The sequence below is a fragment of the Rattus rattus genome, chromosome 9 (assembly GCF_011064425.1).
Source record: "Rattus rattus isolate New Zealand chromosome 9, Rrattus_CSIRO_v1, whole genome shotgun sequence".
Taxonomy (NCBI): Eukaryota; Metazoa; Chordata; class Mammalia; order Rodentia; family Muridae; genus Rattus; species Rattus rattus.
In genome coordinates this window covers 48,681,412-48,697,072 of record NC_046162.1, presented here as the reverse complement: position 1 = coordinate 48,697,072, position 15,661 = coordinate 48,681,412, and the positions used below count along the sequence as shown (strand labels likewise).

General features: G+C 49.3%; 1 protein-coding gene across 2 annotated transcripts; it reads right to left on the bottom strand.

The window, feature by feature from the left end:
- Nucleotides 1-6,094: 6,094 nt before the first annotated feature.
- On the bottom strand, nt 6,095-8,693 carry Vamp2 (vesicle associated membrane protein 2). 2 transcript variants are annotated; one of them, XM_032912917.1, is made up of 5 exons: nt 8,575-8,693; nt 7,949-8,069; nt 7,291-7,449; nt 7,160-7,211; nt 6,095-6,569 (listed from the first exon to the last, which is right to left on the bottom strand). In XM_032912917.1, coding segments are annotated over exons 1-5 (351 nt in total). In that variant the 5' UTR covers nt 8,577-8,693; the 3' UTR covers nt 6,095-6,552. The 2 variants fall into 2 exon arrangements, with proteins under 2 accessions (XP_032768808.1, XP_032768806.1); XM_032912915.1 differs by lacking the exon at nt 6,095-6,569 and having other exon boundaries at nt 6,605-7,211.
- Nucleotides 8,694-15,661: the final 6,968 nt, after the last annotated feature.

Sequence of the window (15,661 nt, the reverse complement as noted above, 5' to 3'; positions counted from 1 at the left end):
GGCTAACGCTTTCCTTAACAATGGTGTTTCCCTTGGAGGAGGCGGAGAAGCAGGGTTCTATAGAAAAGCTGGGACACAGAAGTGTTATAAAATAACCCAGAAAAACAGAAGCAGGAAAACACAGAACACAAAAGACACGAGAGTCTGAATTCTCAGCTTCCTCTTCCTGAAAATGATGCTGCTCTCCTGCCCCCTCGTACTGTGCTATGACCCTGTGCTCTCTTTTTTTTTTTTTTAAGACCCCTTTCTCTTTCCACAGCTCTCAAGGATTTAGGTGTGATTCCTCTGACCCAAACAGCCATTGCTCGCCCACTTCCGTATCTGTTATTTACACAGACAAAAGGTTTCAGCACTCCAGCAGCCCCCACCTGATCCCAAGGCCCAGGTTGTGGGGCCTCACAGTTCCCCACAGTAACCAGGCTCTGCTGCCGTCAATGGAGAAGAGGGGGCGAGAGAGGGAGGTGACGTCAAAGCGGAGGCAGGAGGCGGGGCGAGGCAGCCGGGGAATGTGGGGCAGGGAGGCTGGAGAGGCAGCGGTTTGGGAGGCGGCCAGGCCCAGAGGGCGGCGGCCAGCGCACTAGGGAACATCGTGTTCTCTTGGCCGCTGGCCCAGGACATGCACTCAGCCTTGGCGCCTCCCCCAACCCAACGACAGCGGTCCTGTACAAAAGCCAAGGATTCCTGGAGAGACGGTTAGGAGGGAAGGGGTCCCCCCTCCCCCGCCCCCATCCTGGTTCTCTTTTCGGGACTTAATTTTGCCCTCCCCTCAGATGGTTCTTACAGCTCCTGGCGTTGGCTTTTCCCCTTCACCAAACTGTACACAGTTGCTGGCCCAGTACCAAAGAGTTAGGGCGGGTAAATTGGAGGCCCAGGTTCTGTGAGAGAACGCACCTTTGCTCCTTCCCAGGGGCCTCCTTCAGAGGCAGAATTTCTAGTTACTATTATAGCACAGAGTGGGGGTCGGGGGGGGAGGGTTCGGGGAGAATGGATTTAAGAAGTCAAACTGGAACATAGCAAATAGTCTCAGTCTGGGGCCCAGATCTTGGGAGAGTAATACAGGGGAGGAATGATGGAATTTGGGCTAGTGCCCAAAGACAAAAAAAAAAAAAAAAAAAAATCAGGAAGAGGGAAAAGAGGAGTCATCAAAACTTGCAGAAAAACAGCCACAGCATGCACACAAATCCCTAACTCTATCACTATTGTTTTGTTACCTTATAGTCTGTGTTTGTAAATGACCCAAGTGCTGTGCTAAGAACTTTATACATATTGTTCTCATTTAAGCCCCCAAACAACTGAAGGTAAATATCACCCTCACTGCACGAGGAACAACTAAGACTCGGGTAGTTACTAAACTTGCCTTCCTTGTCTGCTTCATAAACATGTTCTCAGCTTCCTAATAATGGAGCCCAAGGTTCAAGCCCTAATGATGGCTTGTCCTACTGGCTTGTTACCCTTAGGGACCCTGTGAAGTGTTACCAAACTTCTACACTTCATTCCAGCACCGTCAAACCAGTACTGTCCGGGGAGTATTCCCCTGGTTCTAAGTTTGGTGCCTAGAACACCGGGTGCATCCATCCAATGCCTTCTCCTTTCCCCTCTTAGCCTGACCTCAAGGCATTGTTTGTGCTCCATGCACGTACCATCATAGTTCATTATTTTCTATGCTCAAAATCCCCTGAGATCATCTGAGAAGCCTCCAGGCACAAAGCTTTCCTTGGAATCTCACTTCCTCCCTCTCCTACCTCACCCCATGCCCGACTGTCTAGACACCAGAGCAGTCTTTTGGTAACTCATCACCTCTAGCAGCTCAAGAGTAGACAAGCCGGTACATAGAAACCCTCTACCCCATCCTCCCTTTCAGAATTCGACAAATTACTTGACCATTCCTATTTCTAAAGCATGTCCCTGAGGCCACGATACTACCCTTTTCTCTTGAAAAAGAAACCTATAGTCGCGATGAGAGCCATTCGGTCAAATGAACACACCAGCCTTACTCAGATCACCATGCTATGTTCCCGCCAGCCCTACCAGGGCCTTTCTCCAGCCTCAAGATCTCTACCTCTTCCGAGTGTTTAGGGAGCCTACCCAAACCATAACCAGCTCTTAGGGGTTGTATCGCAGGCGCTTCGGCACCCTCGGATGACTGAGGGCTCCTGAGCACCCTGCGCTAGGCATCAGCGTCCAGGGACTCTAGAGTGGTGAGAGATCCGATGCTGGTAACTCTCATTAATGTCCCCCTAGAGCTTAGTTTGTGGTCCCTTTCTCCACAACCATCAGGCATTTCTGCAGCTAACACGCATTTGCATGATCTCAAACACACACCACGCCACTGACACCCCTTTTTGCCGAGCGCACCTCCCCGAAAAAAACAAGTTCGACAGCCCCGGAATAAGGGGCTACTCACAGTTCTGAACGCACGTAGAATCCAAATTTCTTCACTACTGTGGCTCCTCCACAGGCTCCTCCAGGCCCTCCCACTGCCCGTTTCGTCACGCCTCCTTAGCTTATTGGCTCAGAGGCGCCAACCCATGCCCCGCTCCGCGTGCAGCCGGCAAGCCCTTGCAAAGCAACCATTGGCATTTCAGACCGCAGTCATTGTCCCATTGGACAATATGACAACCGGTAGTGATAGAGCCACGTGAGGGAGGGGGCGCCCCAGCGCGTTGATTGGACATCTGACCGGAAGCCACACCCCCACCCACTCCCAACATTTTTATTGGCTGTGGAGACAACCCTGCCTTGCCTAAGTCGGTGACGCAAATGCTAGCCCTGCCCTAAAAACTTTCTCATAGGCTGAGAGGTCTCAGAGATGTAGGGAACACGTGCAGGCGAGCTCACGCGGCAACTTGTTTACCCAGAAGCTGGGGATTTTCCTTGACGACACTTACCCAAGACAGCGGAGTCTGCGCAGGCGTGCAGAGCGACTTGTACGCAGGCGTAGATCTGACAGGCTGTGGCGTAGTGAGGATACTTTAGAGACTCTGGCATTACAAGAGGCTCCTGGTGCCAGAGCTTTGTATCTCTAATGATCCCCAAAGCTTAAAAAATCTGAGCACTAGACTGAAGGTGTCATTAGGTTGCATGGCAATGACGGTGAAATGACAGTGGCCTCCTATTTATTTTCTATGGGCCTGGACAGTGAGCCGCTTCTTCCAAACTCCCAAGAAGGCCGGCTCACTACCCATAACCTCACAAAAGAGACTGAGATCCAGAGATTACATAATCTGTGAGAATTAAACCATGTATATTGATAAAAGAGCTAAAATCTGAACCCAGGTCCCTGACACCTAGAAGGTAGCTTGGTATTATAGGGCTATGGAAACATTAAACCTATTAGTAATTCCAAGAATTAAATGCAAAAGGCCTTATTTAAACTCTCCATAAAGGTAGAAGTTAGGATAGACTGTAAGACACCTAAGCACTTTAGAACCTCAGAAATAATCTCCAATGGAAAGGCCTAAAAATAGCACACACACCTTTTTTGGGGGAGGTGTGTTCAAGACAAGTTTCTATGTATTGCTCTGGCTGTCTTGGAACTCACTTTGTAGATCTGGCTGCCCCCCAAACCTGGATGGCTAATCTGCCTGCTTCTGCCTCCCTAGTGCCTGACTCTGAAAATCTATTTTTAAAAGTAACTCTAATAGTTTTTTTTTTTTTCAATACAGGATTCTTTTGTGTAACATAGCCCTGGTTGTCCTAAATCCTTTGTAGACCAGGCTGGCCTTAAACTCAGAGATCCACATGCCACTACCTCCCAAGTACTGAGCTTAAAAGTGTGTATCATCACCCCCAGCCCTCTATTAGTCCGTATTTCTTGGCTAGATATGGTGATGCACACCTTTAATCCCAGCACTCGACAGGCAGTTGAGTATGTATTCAAGGCCTGATCTACACAGTGAATTAGTTACAGGACAGCCAGAGCTACATAGTGAGATTCTGTCAAAAAATTTTTTTTCTTTTTTAGACAGGGTCTCATTATGTAGACCAGGGTAGCCTCACAGTCAAAAGATCAGCTGCCTCCAATATACTTGGATTAAAAGCCTGCACCACACCTGGCCCTCTAGTGGTTCTTAGCCAGTCCTCCCACCCCAGTCTCTCTATTCAACTCCCCTGGAGAAGCAAGGATCCCCATGAACCAGCAAGTACTACACTCAATGGCAGTGACTAGTCCCTCATTACCTGAATACAGAGGGCAACCAGGAACGCTACCTATTTCCTATATAGCTACATCTCAGTGATGCTCCTGAAGTACGTGGGGGTAGGGATGCTTATAGTTCAAGAGTTCGGAAGTAACAGCCACACAACATAGCGCAAGGGTAGTGTGCCATCTATAGCTAGCTTTATCTCGTCAAGCTGATCCTTAGAAGCATTCATTAACCCATCTGGATGTCTGGCACTGAGATAGAAAGGAGAAGAAATGCCCCACAGAAGTGGCCCAAGAGTACATGGCTATGAGAGAGCCTAAGGGGTAGCTAGATGTGAAATTTAGGAGATAAGTTCTGTGGTAGCAGCACACCCCAGGCTAGGAGTGGGAAGCTGGGAATCCCAGACTACAGAGCTCACCTGCCTTAGACACCAGGTACTTTAGGGATACTTCCCATTCTCATTTGCTGGTGCCCCATGTGGCCACTTCGGGAATTACACTTTGCAAGGCCCCAAGGTCAGCGCCTCCTGCAACAGGCCAGCCAGCTCTTCCCAAAAAACCTTTCAACCACCCCATACCCAAAAATCCAATACTCTTATTACTGATTAAGAAAAAGATTTCGGACACCACCTGGTTACTCATTACACGTTTATTGTACATTTTCACAATCTGGATGCGCCACAGAATTGGGGGCATGGGGCAGGGGAAGAAGGAAGGCAGGGGACACTGGGATAATATTGGGGGTCTAAAACACAAGCACCCCCACCCCCAGCATCTCTCCTACCCTTTCACACCACAGTTTAGATCTCCTTGGTTCCCCTCCACACAGAAAACCTGGTGTGTGTGGGGGAAGAGTTTGGGGAACACCCCCCCCAGAGGCAGGTTAAGGGGCTGTACCCTCAGACCCCTAAAACTGTGCCATTTTTAAAGATTAGATCCTTTCTCTATCATTGTACCCAACAGGGAAATAGCTTGCTTGCTTGCTTGCCTCTCTCTCTCTCTCTCTCTCTCTCTCTCTCTCTCTCTCTCTCTCTCTCTCGGCTCAGCAGCCCTGGAGAAGGACAAGGATCCCCATCCTCCAGCAAGTCCCATACACATATTGGCAGTGACTAGTACCCCCACCCTGAATACAGGGGGGCAGTCAGAGGAGCTGGGCAGTGATGGGGGGTAATATCCCCCCAGGATTGGGGAGGAAAGTTTTCAGTCCAACCTCTAGCAAGGATGAGGCCAGAGATTTCAGGCAGGAATTAGGGGGGTTCTGTTTTGTCCCACTCCTCCCCAAGGCAGTGATGACCCCCACACACACTAGAGCCACCCCTCCTCAAAGAACCAGATTGTGGTCAGCCTCCAGTTCTCCTGGTGGGAGGAGGCAGCAGATCAGGCAGATGGGAGGGAGGGAGACCCCCGGGAATGTCAGCTGAATGCCCCACACGAAAACTGGGGAGCAGGAATGTAGGGAGAGACCCCGAGTGGCAGAATTATTGGTCCATCATAACACACTGAACTCCAAGACACTTACACACCAGCTGGGGGAGGGAGAGGAGGTTACAAGAGGTGTGGAAAATGGGGTAAGGGAAGCAAACTAGACTAGAGGGGCTGGGAGGAGGCAACTTTGGGGTCCTAGTTCCCCAAAAGCCCAGGCTCCCCACCACCTGCAGATAATGTCGTGCAAATAAAAGTGTGATAAGAGGACCAATGGAAACTAACTCTTCCATAAAGAAAGAAAGAAAGAAAGAAAGAAAGAAAGAAAGAAAGAAAGAAAGAAAGAAAAAAAAACACACAGAAGAGTGAAGAGTAATGGAACAGAAAGGAAGGAACCGAGGGAAAAAAAAAGACAGTGTATGCAAATGATATGCTAATCAACATGTTGGAAGCTCCCAGAAAACCTTGGGATTCTTAGGACCAAGTAGGACCAGTCTTAGAGGCTCCCAAGGGATACAAAGATGCAACCTATGGAAGCCTAGACAGGTGGGGTGTTTTGTTTGTTTCTGTGGGGTTTGCTTTGTTTGGGGAGGGTCTGGAATTGTACAGGGAAGATAGGGAAGGATTGGTTAAATCCAAGGGAAGGAGGAGAGGGGCTATTGCATAGCAGATGCAAATGAAGGGACTTGGGGCTGAACAGGAAAGAGGAAAGGGGGCAGAGGGTGAGAGAGAGAGGTGATGGGAACCTCAGGAAGGGGTGTTAAGGACAACCGGAAAAAATCTTCTAGTAATAAAACTACAAACAGACCAAATATATATAATATTATATATGTATAAATAACAGCTGGCTATTTACAGGGGGCACACACACGGACACACACACACACGGATCCAAGGGAGGGGGCTGAAAGATATGGCTGAGAGGTGGAGGATGGGCTGAGGGTGGGGGAGAGGCCCTTCTTAGGCAGGGCAGACTCCTCAGGGACTTAAGTGCTGAAGTAAACTGTGGAGAGAGAGGGCATGAGGGGGGCGGGGAGGGAGGAAGAGAAAGAAAGCAGTGTATCAGGCCTGGCCCTGTTCCAAACCTCCCCAGTCCCCCACTGACATCCCTTCCCTCTCTGCCTCAGTTTCTTCAAAGGGACTGCACAAGTGGGTATTGAGATCCCTTAAACGCCACGATTGCACAAAGGGGTATCAAACCTTTAAGGCACTGGCATGTGACGATAGCTTTCAAATAGTGGAGTAAGTGTATCCTGTGATTGGAGTTCAAGACCCTCAGCCTGATCTGTCTTCTACTCTCCAGTTTTAGAAATCCCAGACTGAGCTTTTAGGCTCAAAGGGTTCCTAGAAAAGCACCAGGGACCACCCAGTATTCCTATCCCCAAAATCTTACCCAGAACTACCCATAACAAGGGAAAATAAGGCTATAACACTCAAGTTTGGGGCTCTACGTGAGTCAGAACTGCCAATAGCAGCAAAATGTGTTTTGGTAGAAGAGTAAAAACTAGGTCAATGACCTTCAAAGCCCCGACTCCACAGGGAAACCCTCTACTTCTCCAGGGAAAGGGCCCTGGCCACTCCTGCCCCACTCACCGATGATGATGATGAGGATGATGGCGCAAATCACTCCCAAGATGATCATCATCTAGGAATGAGAGGGAGGTGAATGAGGCGAGGTGACACCCCACTGGCCCTCCACCTGACCCCATCTCCTTCCCCTTTACCTTGAGGTTTTTCCACCAGTATTTGCGCTTGAGCTTGGCTGCACTTGTTTCAAACTGGGAGGCCCCTGCCTGGAGGGCATCTGCGCGATCATCCAGTTCCGATAGCTTCTGGTCCCGCTCCAGGACCTTGTCCACATTCACCCTCATGATGTCCACCACCTGGGGGAGGGGTCCACGAGGCAGGGGGGTGTGCCAAGGTACGCCTTAAGGAGGGCACTTCTTGAACATGTGCCCATTGTGGCACACATGGAACATGCACCCCGATGTTTCCAGGCTAACATGCCAAGGACATACACAGAACATGCTTAGCACACCTGGGGACATGCAAGGAGCACACATCAGGGGCTTGCTGCTGCCACAGAGCTCAGATGCTCAGCAACACCCTCTATCTTTAGGGCTTGGATCAGCCTATCACCAGAGCACACCTGCCCCAGCTGGCACACCCCGGGCTAGCACAACTGATTCATCCTGCAGCCCTTCCAAGTGCAAGCTAACAGGGAATCAGAGAGGGGATACGGCAGGTCTCGGACCCAAACCCACAGGCATAAACTGTCATTACCTTCAACCCAAGATGGGCTCCCACACCTATTTGCCAGTCCCATCATCTTTCACACACACACACACACACACACACACACACACACACACACACACTCACCTCATCCACCTGGGCCTGGGTCTGCTGCAGTCTCCTGTTACTGGTAAGATTTGGAGGAGGTGCAGGGGGGCCACCCTCGCCGGCCGGGGCGGCAGGCGGGACGGTGGCAGCGGTAGCCGACCTAAGGAAGAGAAACGGATTAAGACTCCAGGCCTGGAGCCTCTGGCCCTACAGTCCGGGCTCCACCCATCCACCTGTCCATCCACAGTCCCTCCAGTCCTCTCTTGCGCGAGAAGGCCACCCGATGGGAGATACAGTCACTCTAAGGCCCCAAAGCGGTTGAGCCGCGTGACCTTGAGAGACCCTCCTTGTGCCTCAATTTCCCCTCCTGTTAAATGAGGGCGACCTCCTTGATGCTGCCCGGGGTCGACCCGAAATGACTGACGGCCATGGTGACAGGGGCGGGGCGGAGGGTGGACGCTGGGTCCGCTCCCTCCCGCGACCATCGCCCGTGCCAGACCGCACGAGACCGGGTTCCGGGCACCCGCGCGCAGTCATGGGCACCAGCCTGGCCCGCGGCACCAGAGGCGCGGGCGGGACCCCCGTGTTTCCCAGCCCACTCCTTGGGGTGGCGGCCCGCAAGGGGCAGAACATCGCGGGTGGCGAGTGACAGGCGGCTGACTTACATGGCGGGGGTAGCGGGCAGAGGACTTGGCAGAGGCAGTGACAGCGGCGGCGGCTCGCGCTGGCTCCGACTGGCGCTGGCTACCCGGGACTGGAAGATGGCGGCCGCACGTCACCCGCATCCGGGCACTGCGGCGTGGGCGGGGCGCGGCAGGCGACACGTCTCTAGCGGACCGCGGGGGCGGGGCGCTGCAGGGCCGGGGGTCGTCTGGTTGGGTCTGTCGGCCTTAGGCTGTGGGCCCAGCTCGCCAACCCACCGCCGCCCCTAAGACATCTGACACCTGCCTCTTTTGGAAGGAACCCACAACCGAGATTCATACATTTCTTCCCCACAAATTACATCCTTCCTCATACTTGAAGAGGATACACAGGTTCTTACACCTTATAATTCGACGTCTCATCCTACAACCTGGTTCCAACACATGGTGTATGGGTTGAGGGTGAAAAACAAGAAGCAACCAAGATAGGTACCAGAGCAATACTAACTGGAATCCTGACACTGTAGTGGAGGGGGATTGTGAGAACTAAACTCGCCCATCACCCTGCAATTGAATGTCTCAAGAGAGATCTGAGGCTTCTTATTTTCTAGCAGGGTATGGGCAAAAGGAGTAACAGGCACACACACACACACACACACACACACACACACACACAAAACCGGGGCAGGAGGGGGGGGGCTGTGAAAACTGCCCCTCCTTACAAAGAACTTATGACCAGGTGTGTGTTTGGCAGTCAAAGCTTGAGCAGGCCCCACAAAAATTAGACAAGCTAAAGACTCTAGGGAGGGCCAAGACTGTCTGGTGGTGCCACAGGCTGGATCCCCACTGAGGTCAGCTGCCCCACCTCAGCTTTGATTCTAGCATACAGCCCGGACTGAAAAGAGACAGTAGACAGGGTGGTCGTACCTGAAGTACTTAGGTTATAGGCACAACTTTACATGTGGATTAGTCCCAAACACATGACCTTGACAGAACCAACTGCCTCTCCTGGACCCTAAATACTAAGTGCATCACATATGGAGACAATATTTGTCAAATGGCTTAATCTAGATAACACAATAGGATATTATCTTAGACCTGGTCCATTCCTGACTGCTCCATTTTAAGTACACGAAACAGCCACAGCAGCTGTACACACTCCCATCCTGCATCTACGGAGAGAGAGAACCAGGGAGCAGCTGCCTATTTAGCAAGTCTCCGGGGTGAAGGAGGCATTTTAGGGGAGGACTAGTAGCTCTGAGGTGGGAGTGCTCAACACATCCCTGAGAGAGCCTTATTCTCAGAGACAAGCAGGGTCTGGCTTTCCTCCTCCTCACTGTGGGCTTCCCAGAGCCTCCTGTGCTGCAGTGCCCAACCCCCTCCCAGCAGAAGCCCCAGGACAAGTTCTGTCATCTGAGGTGTTAGTTCCCAGCTGTCTGGGGGAGGTGAAAGAGCAGGGGAGTTTGTGCTGGGTGCAGAATTCGCTCAAGGCTGCCTCCTGCTTCCCTTGCCAGAGCAGCCATTAGCCTGGTCTTTGTGAGGCTGGGCTCCTGAGAAGAGAGGCTTTGGTGGTGGAGGGGGCTGTGCAAATCAGCTGTGAGGCTCTTGTTTTCTGTCCCTGAGACCACTCTACTTTCTAATCAGAGAACAAAGATGCCACATTCCATTATTTCACGTTCAAATGCCTTAGTGTCTGGATAGAAACATCACTGAGAGTGGGGAAAGAGAAACTGTGAGCAGACACCCCCCCACGGCCCAACACCCCACCCACCCCTGCAGGTAAGACCACAGACCCTGTTTTAGGAATTATACCCATGGTGCCTAGCCGAACAGAGGATATGGGGAGAGAGAGAGAGAGAGAGAGAGAGAGAGAGAGAGAGAGAGAGAGTCCCAGACAAATTTGGAGAGGTTAGGCCTTGGCACATTGCTGGGAAAGTTGTTCTTCCCAGTGGAGTCTGGGAACAGCGACGACGGTGTAAAAATGAAGGCACTGTGAAGGGTGGGAGGGACCCAGCAGGATTCATCTTAGGGACAGGACTGTCACAGCACAGAGCGCGCAACCCACCTCAGCAGTGTTAAGAAAGCCTAAGTTTAGATCAGTGCTGGAGGAGGAAGGAGGCTGCAGTGGAGTGACCGGGTTCACTTGGAAATGTGTAAGAGAATGTTTTAGGCAAACAGGTAGAACGGAGACTCAGAAAAGACTTGTGCTGAAGAAAATACAGTGTGCTTTCCACGGTTGCAGGGAATTGGTGGTTGACTCTCTAGGCCCTATTCCTGAAGCTCTTTTTAGGCTTAGTGGTGCCTGTTCCTAATCCCTGTGCTGGGAAGATAAGGCAGGAGAATCCAGAGTTGAAGACCAGTCTGCAAAAGGAGACACTGTCTCAAAACAAGCCAAAGACTGGGGCCCAGAGGCTAATGGGTCAGTTAAGAATATTACTGCTCGGGTATGGGGATTTGGCTCAGTGGTAGAGTGCTTGCCTAGCAAGCGCAAGGCCCTGGGTTCAATCCCCAGCTCGAAAAAAAAAAAAAAAAAAAGAATAAAAAAAAAAAAAGAATATTACTGCTCTTCCAGAAAACCCTGGTCCATTTTCCAGCACCCACATCTGTAGCTCCAGCCCTGGGGGATCTCAGCCACTCTGGGCCTTGGGACTCCAAGGGCACTGGACTCCACTGTGCACAGGAATATATGTATGCAAAAACCTATACACATAGGAATAGATAATTAACAACAAATTCTCAGAGAATTAATGACAACCAAAACCCCACAAAGAACACAAAAATATGCAGGAGAGAGGGTCCAAGGCTCCCTCGGGGCTCTGATGGAGGCATACAGAGGTCACACTTTAAGGGACGCTTACTCACTTTACTGTTTTCCCTCTTCACAGTACTCCTGGTTTAGAAGTTGGGGTGGAAGGGGGCTGGATCATTCCCACACTGACTCATGAACTCATTCCATCCTCATGAGTCAAACCCCGCCCTCGAGAACAGTCATTAATTTCTGGTACCTCATTTGTCCCCTCGACACAGCTCTCACCAACTTTTAGATCGTTTCCAGTGTCTAGCTTGCTGTTGTGTGCTGTGCCCTGTGATGTTGGTATATTGATATATTTTGGCTAAGCTTAAAGCAATGCTTTGGTGGAGTCTTCTTTGATTTTCGCTTATTTCACCTGCTAACTTTTTTTTGTTTTGTTTTGTTTTTCACATTTAGGAAGATTTGGTTTTTGCCCTTATGTTTGCAATGTTGAGGATAGAAATCAGGTCTTGTGCATTTTATGCAAAGTTGCTCCCCAGACCTAATGGTATTTCTTTGCTGTCTTAGTCAGGGTTTCTATTCCTGCACAAGCATCATAACCAAGAAGCAAGGGAAAGGCTGGGGAGGAAAGGGTTTATTCAGCTTACACTTCTACAAGGCTGTTCATCACCAAAGGAAGTTAGGACTGGAACTCAAGCAGGTCAGGAAGCAGGAGCTGATGCAGAGGCCATGGAGGGATGTTACTTACTGGCTTGCTTCCCCTGGTTTGCTCAGCTTGCTCCTTATAGAACCTAAGACCACCAGCCCAGGGATGGCACCACCCACAATGACCCACAATGGGCTGGATCTCATGGAGGCATTTCCTCAACTGAGACTCCTTTCTCTGTGATAATTCCAACTTGTGTCAAGTTGACACACAAAGCCAGCCAGTACAGGTGCCAAATCCTTTTTGTAGCAAAGGATAAAGTATGCACATAAAAGTCACATCTTGCCGAATGGCTGAGAAACACCTAAAGAAATGTTCAACATCTTTAGTCATCAGGGAAATGCAAATCAAAACAACCCTGAGATTTCACCTCACACCAGTGAGAATGGCTAAGATCAAAAACTCAGGTGACAGCAAATGCTGGCGAGGATGCGGAGAAAGAGGAACACTCCTCCATTGTTGGTGGGGTTGCAGACTGGTACAACCATTCTGGAAATCAGTCTGGAGGTTCCTCAGAAAATTGGACATTGAACTGCCTGAGGATCCAGCTATACCTCTCTTGGGCATATACCCAAAAGATGCCCCAACATATAAAAAAGACACGTGCTCCACTATGTTCATCGCAGCCTTATTTATAATAGCCAGAAGCTGGAAAGAACCCAGATGCCCTTCAACAGAGGAATGGATACAGAAAATGTGGTACATCTACACAATGGAATATTACTCAGCTATCAAAAAACAACGACTTTTATGAAATTAAATAGGCAAATGGTTGGAACTGGAAAATATCATCCTGAGTGAGCTAACCCAATCACAGAAAGACATACATGGTATGCACTCACTGATAAGTGGCTATTAGCCCAAATGCTTGAATTACCCTAGATGCCTAGAACAAATGAAACTCAAGACGGATGATCAAAATGTGAATGCTTCACTCCTTCTTTAAAAGGGGAACAAGAATACCCTTGGCAGGGAAGAGAGAGGCAAAGATTAAAACAGAGACTGAAGGAACACCCATTCAGAGCCTGCCCCACATGTGGCCCATGCATATACAGCCATCCAATTAGACAAGATGGATGAAGCAAAGAAGTGCAGACCGACAGGAGCCGGATGTAGATCGATCCTGAGAGACACAACCAGAATACAGCAAATACAGAGGCGAATGCCAGCAGCAAACCACTGAACTGAGAACGGGAGCCCCGTTGAAGGAATCAGAGAAAGAACTGGAAGAGCTTGAAGTGGCTTGAGACCCCATATGTACAACAATGCCAAGCAACCAGAGCTTCCAGGGACTAAGCCACTACCTAAAGACTATACATGGACTGACCCTGGACTCTGACCTCATAGGTAGCAATGAATATCCTAGTAAGAGCACCAGTGGAAGGGGAAGCCCTGGGTCCTGCTAAGACTGAACCCCAGTGAACTAGACTGTCGGGGGAGGGCTGCAATGGGGGGGGGTGGGGAGGAACACCTATTAGGAAGGGGGAGGGAAGGGGATGTTTGCCCGAAACCGGAAAGGGAATAACACTTTCGAAATGTACATAAGAAATACTCAAGTTAATAAAAAAAAAAAAAAAAAAAAAAAGAAGTGGAAAAAGTAAATCTCAGTAGCTGATGAATTGATTACTAAACTGTGAAATGTCCATAATAGAATAGCATCAACTATAAACAGAATAAAGCAAAAAAAAAAAAAAAAAAAAGTCACATCTTGGGGCTGGAGTTGTGGTACCTGCTGCTTTTCCAGAGTTCGGTGCCCAGCAGCCACATCAGTTACACCACAATCACTAGTAACTCCAGCTCCAGGGGACCCGAACCCCTTTTCTAGCATGTTCATACAGATATAAATAAATAATAAAAGTCATATCTTGTTTTTTTTTGTTTTTTGTTTTTGTTTTTTTGGTTTTTTTGTTTTTGTTTTGTTTTGTTTTTTTGGAGCTGAGGACCGAACCCAGGGCCTTGTACTTGCTAGGCAAGCGCTCTACCACTGAGCTAAATCCCCAACCCTCTTGTTTTAAAAATTGCATTTATTACCAGGCAGAGGTGGCACACATCCTCAATCCCTGCCTCGGAAAGCAGAGGCAGGTGGATCTCTGTGAGTTTGAGGCCGGCTTGGTTTACTGAGCAAATTCCAGGACAGTCAGGACTACACAGCAAAACCCTGTCTTCAAAAACTAGGGGAAAATTGCATTCATTTATTGGGAGATCATGGTGACTCGCATGGATAACTTGTAGGAGGCTTTTTGTTCCCCCCACTGTGTCTGGAGACCAAAGAAAACCAAACTCAGGTCATCAAGCGTGGCGGCAGATCCCAATGAGTCTTCTCACTGGACCATTTCTCTGTTGAGACCAGATCTCATTGTATAGTTCAGGCTGGTCCCTGAATGCTGGGATTACAAGCGTAAGCCATGGCATCTGTTTGTTTTAAGTGATATCTACTTCATCTGTGTAGTTTCCCCTACCCCAGTACAAGGCACAGTGTCAGGAATAAGGCAGACAGATAATGAATGATCAGAACAGTGAGACTCCCTTGGATGGCGGCATTGAGTGGCTTTGCCAGAGCAGAGCTGGAGAGCTTGCCCTGTCAGTGGGTTGACCAGTTCTGCTACTACCCAGGCTAATTCAGGGCTCTGAATTAGCCTACCCGAAATCTAGATCATCTATGAAGGGTTGGGACATATGATCCGAAGCTGTCTCCATGACACAGGGCAACAACAGGAAAACTTGGAGGAGTCCCAATGTGGATCCAGTATTGATGGTGTCATGGAAGCCAGAGACTTCCAACCAGACCAATGACTCCTTGCAATGAACATTTCCAAGTGGAGATGTGTGGACAGAATGATACACCATGGGACACACTGTGACACGATACAGCTCCCATGATGAGATGTTTTCTGTGCTTTGCTTTGTCATCGTTCATTTGTTCGTGTGTGTTTTATTTGTGGGGTTCAGGGGCAAAGGGTAGATATGAGGGCATGGGGAGATGAGTGGTACTGGGGTGTATGGTGTGAAACTCACAAAGAAAAAAATCAATAAAAGTTCTTTAAAAAGTTATTTTTTTCAGTGATAGAAATAGAGTTTATTGTTGGGGATTTGGCTCAGTGGTAGAGCGCTTGCCTAGCAAGCGCAAGGCCCTGGGTTCGGTCCCCAGCCCTGAAAAAAAGAAAAGAAAAAAAAAAAAAGAAATAGAGTTTATTAAGAAAAAAGCACCTGGGGGTTGGGGATGTAGCTCAGTGGTTAGAGCGCTTGCCTACGAAGCGCAAGGCCCTGGGTTCGGTCCCCAGCTCCGAAAAGAAGAACCAAAAAAAAAAAAAAAAAAAAGCACCTGTGAGAGTGGACATGACCTAGAAAGACAGACATTTAAACGTCGATTATTTTGTTTTTATTACAATTTATTTGTTGTATCTGTAGAGGAGACAGTCAGAAGACAGCTTGTTGGAGATTAGTCTCTCCTTCCACCATGTTGGGAGCAGGGATGAGACCAGGCTGTCAGGTTTGGCAGCATGCATGTTCCAAGCGGGTGGTGGCGCAGACGGACCTTGTCTCTCAGCATCAGGGAGGCAGAAACCCTCAAACCTCTGTGAGAGCCAGAGACTCTGTTTCAAAATACAATAAAATTAAGAGTTATTTAGGACTGAAATGTAGCTCAGTGGTAG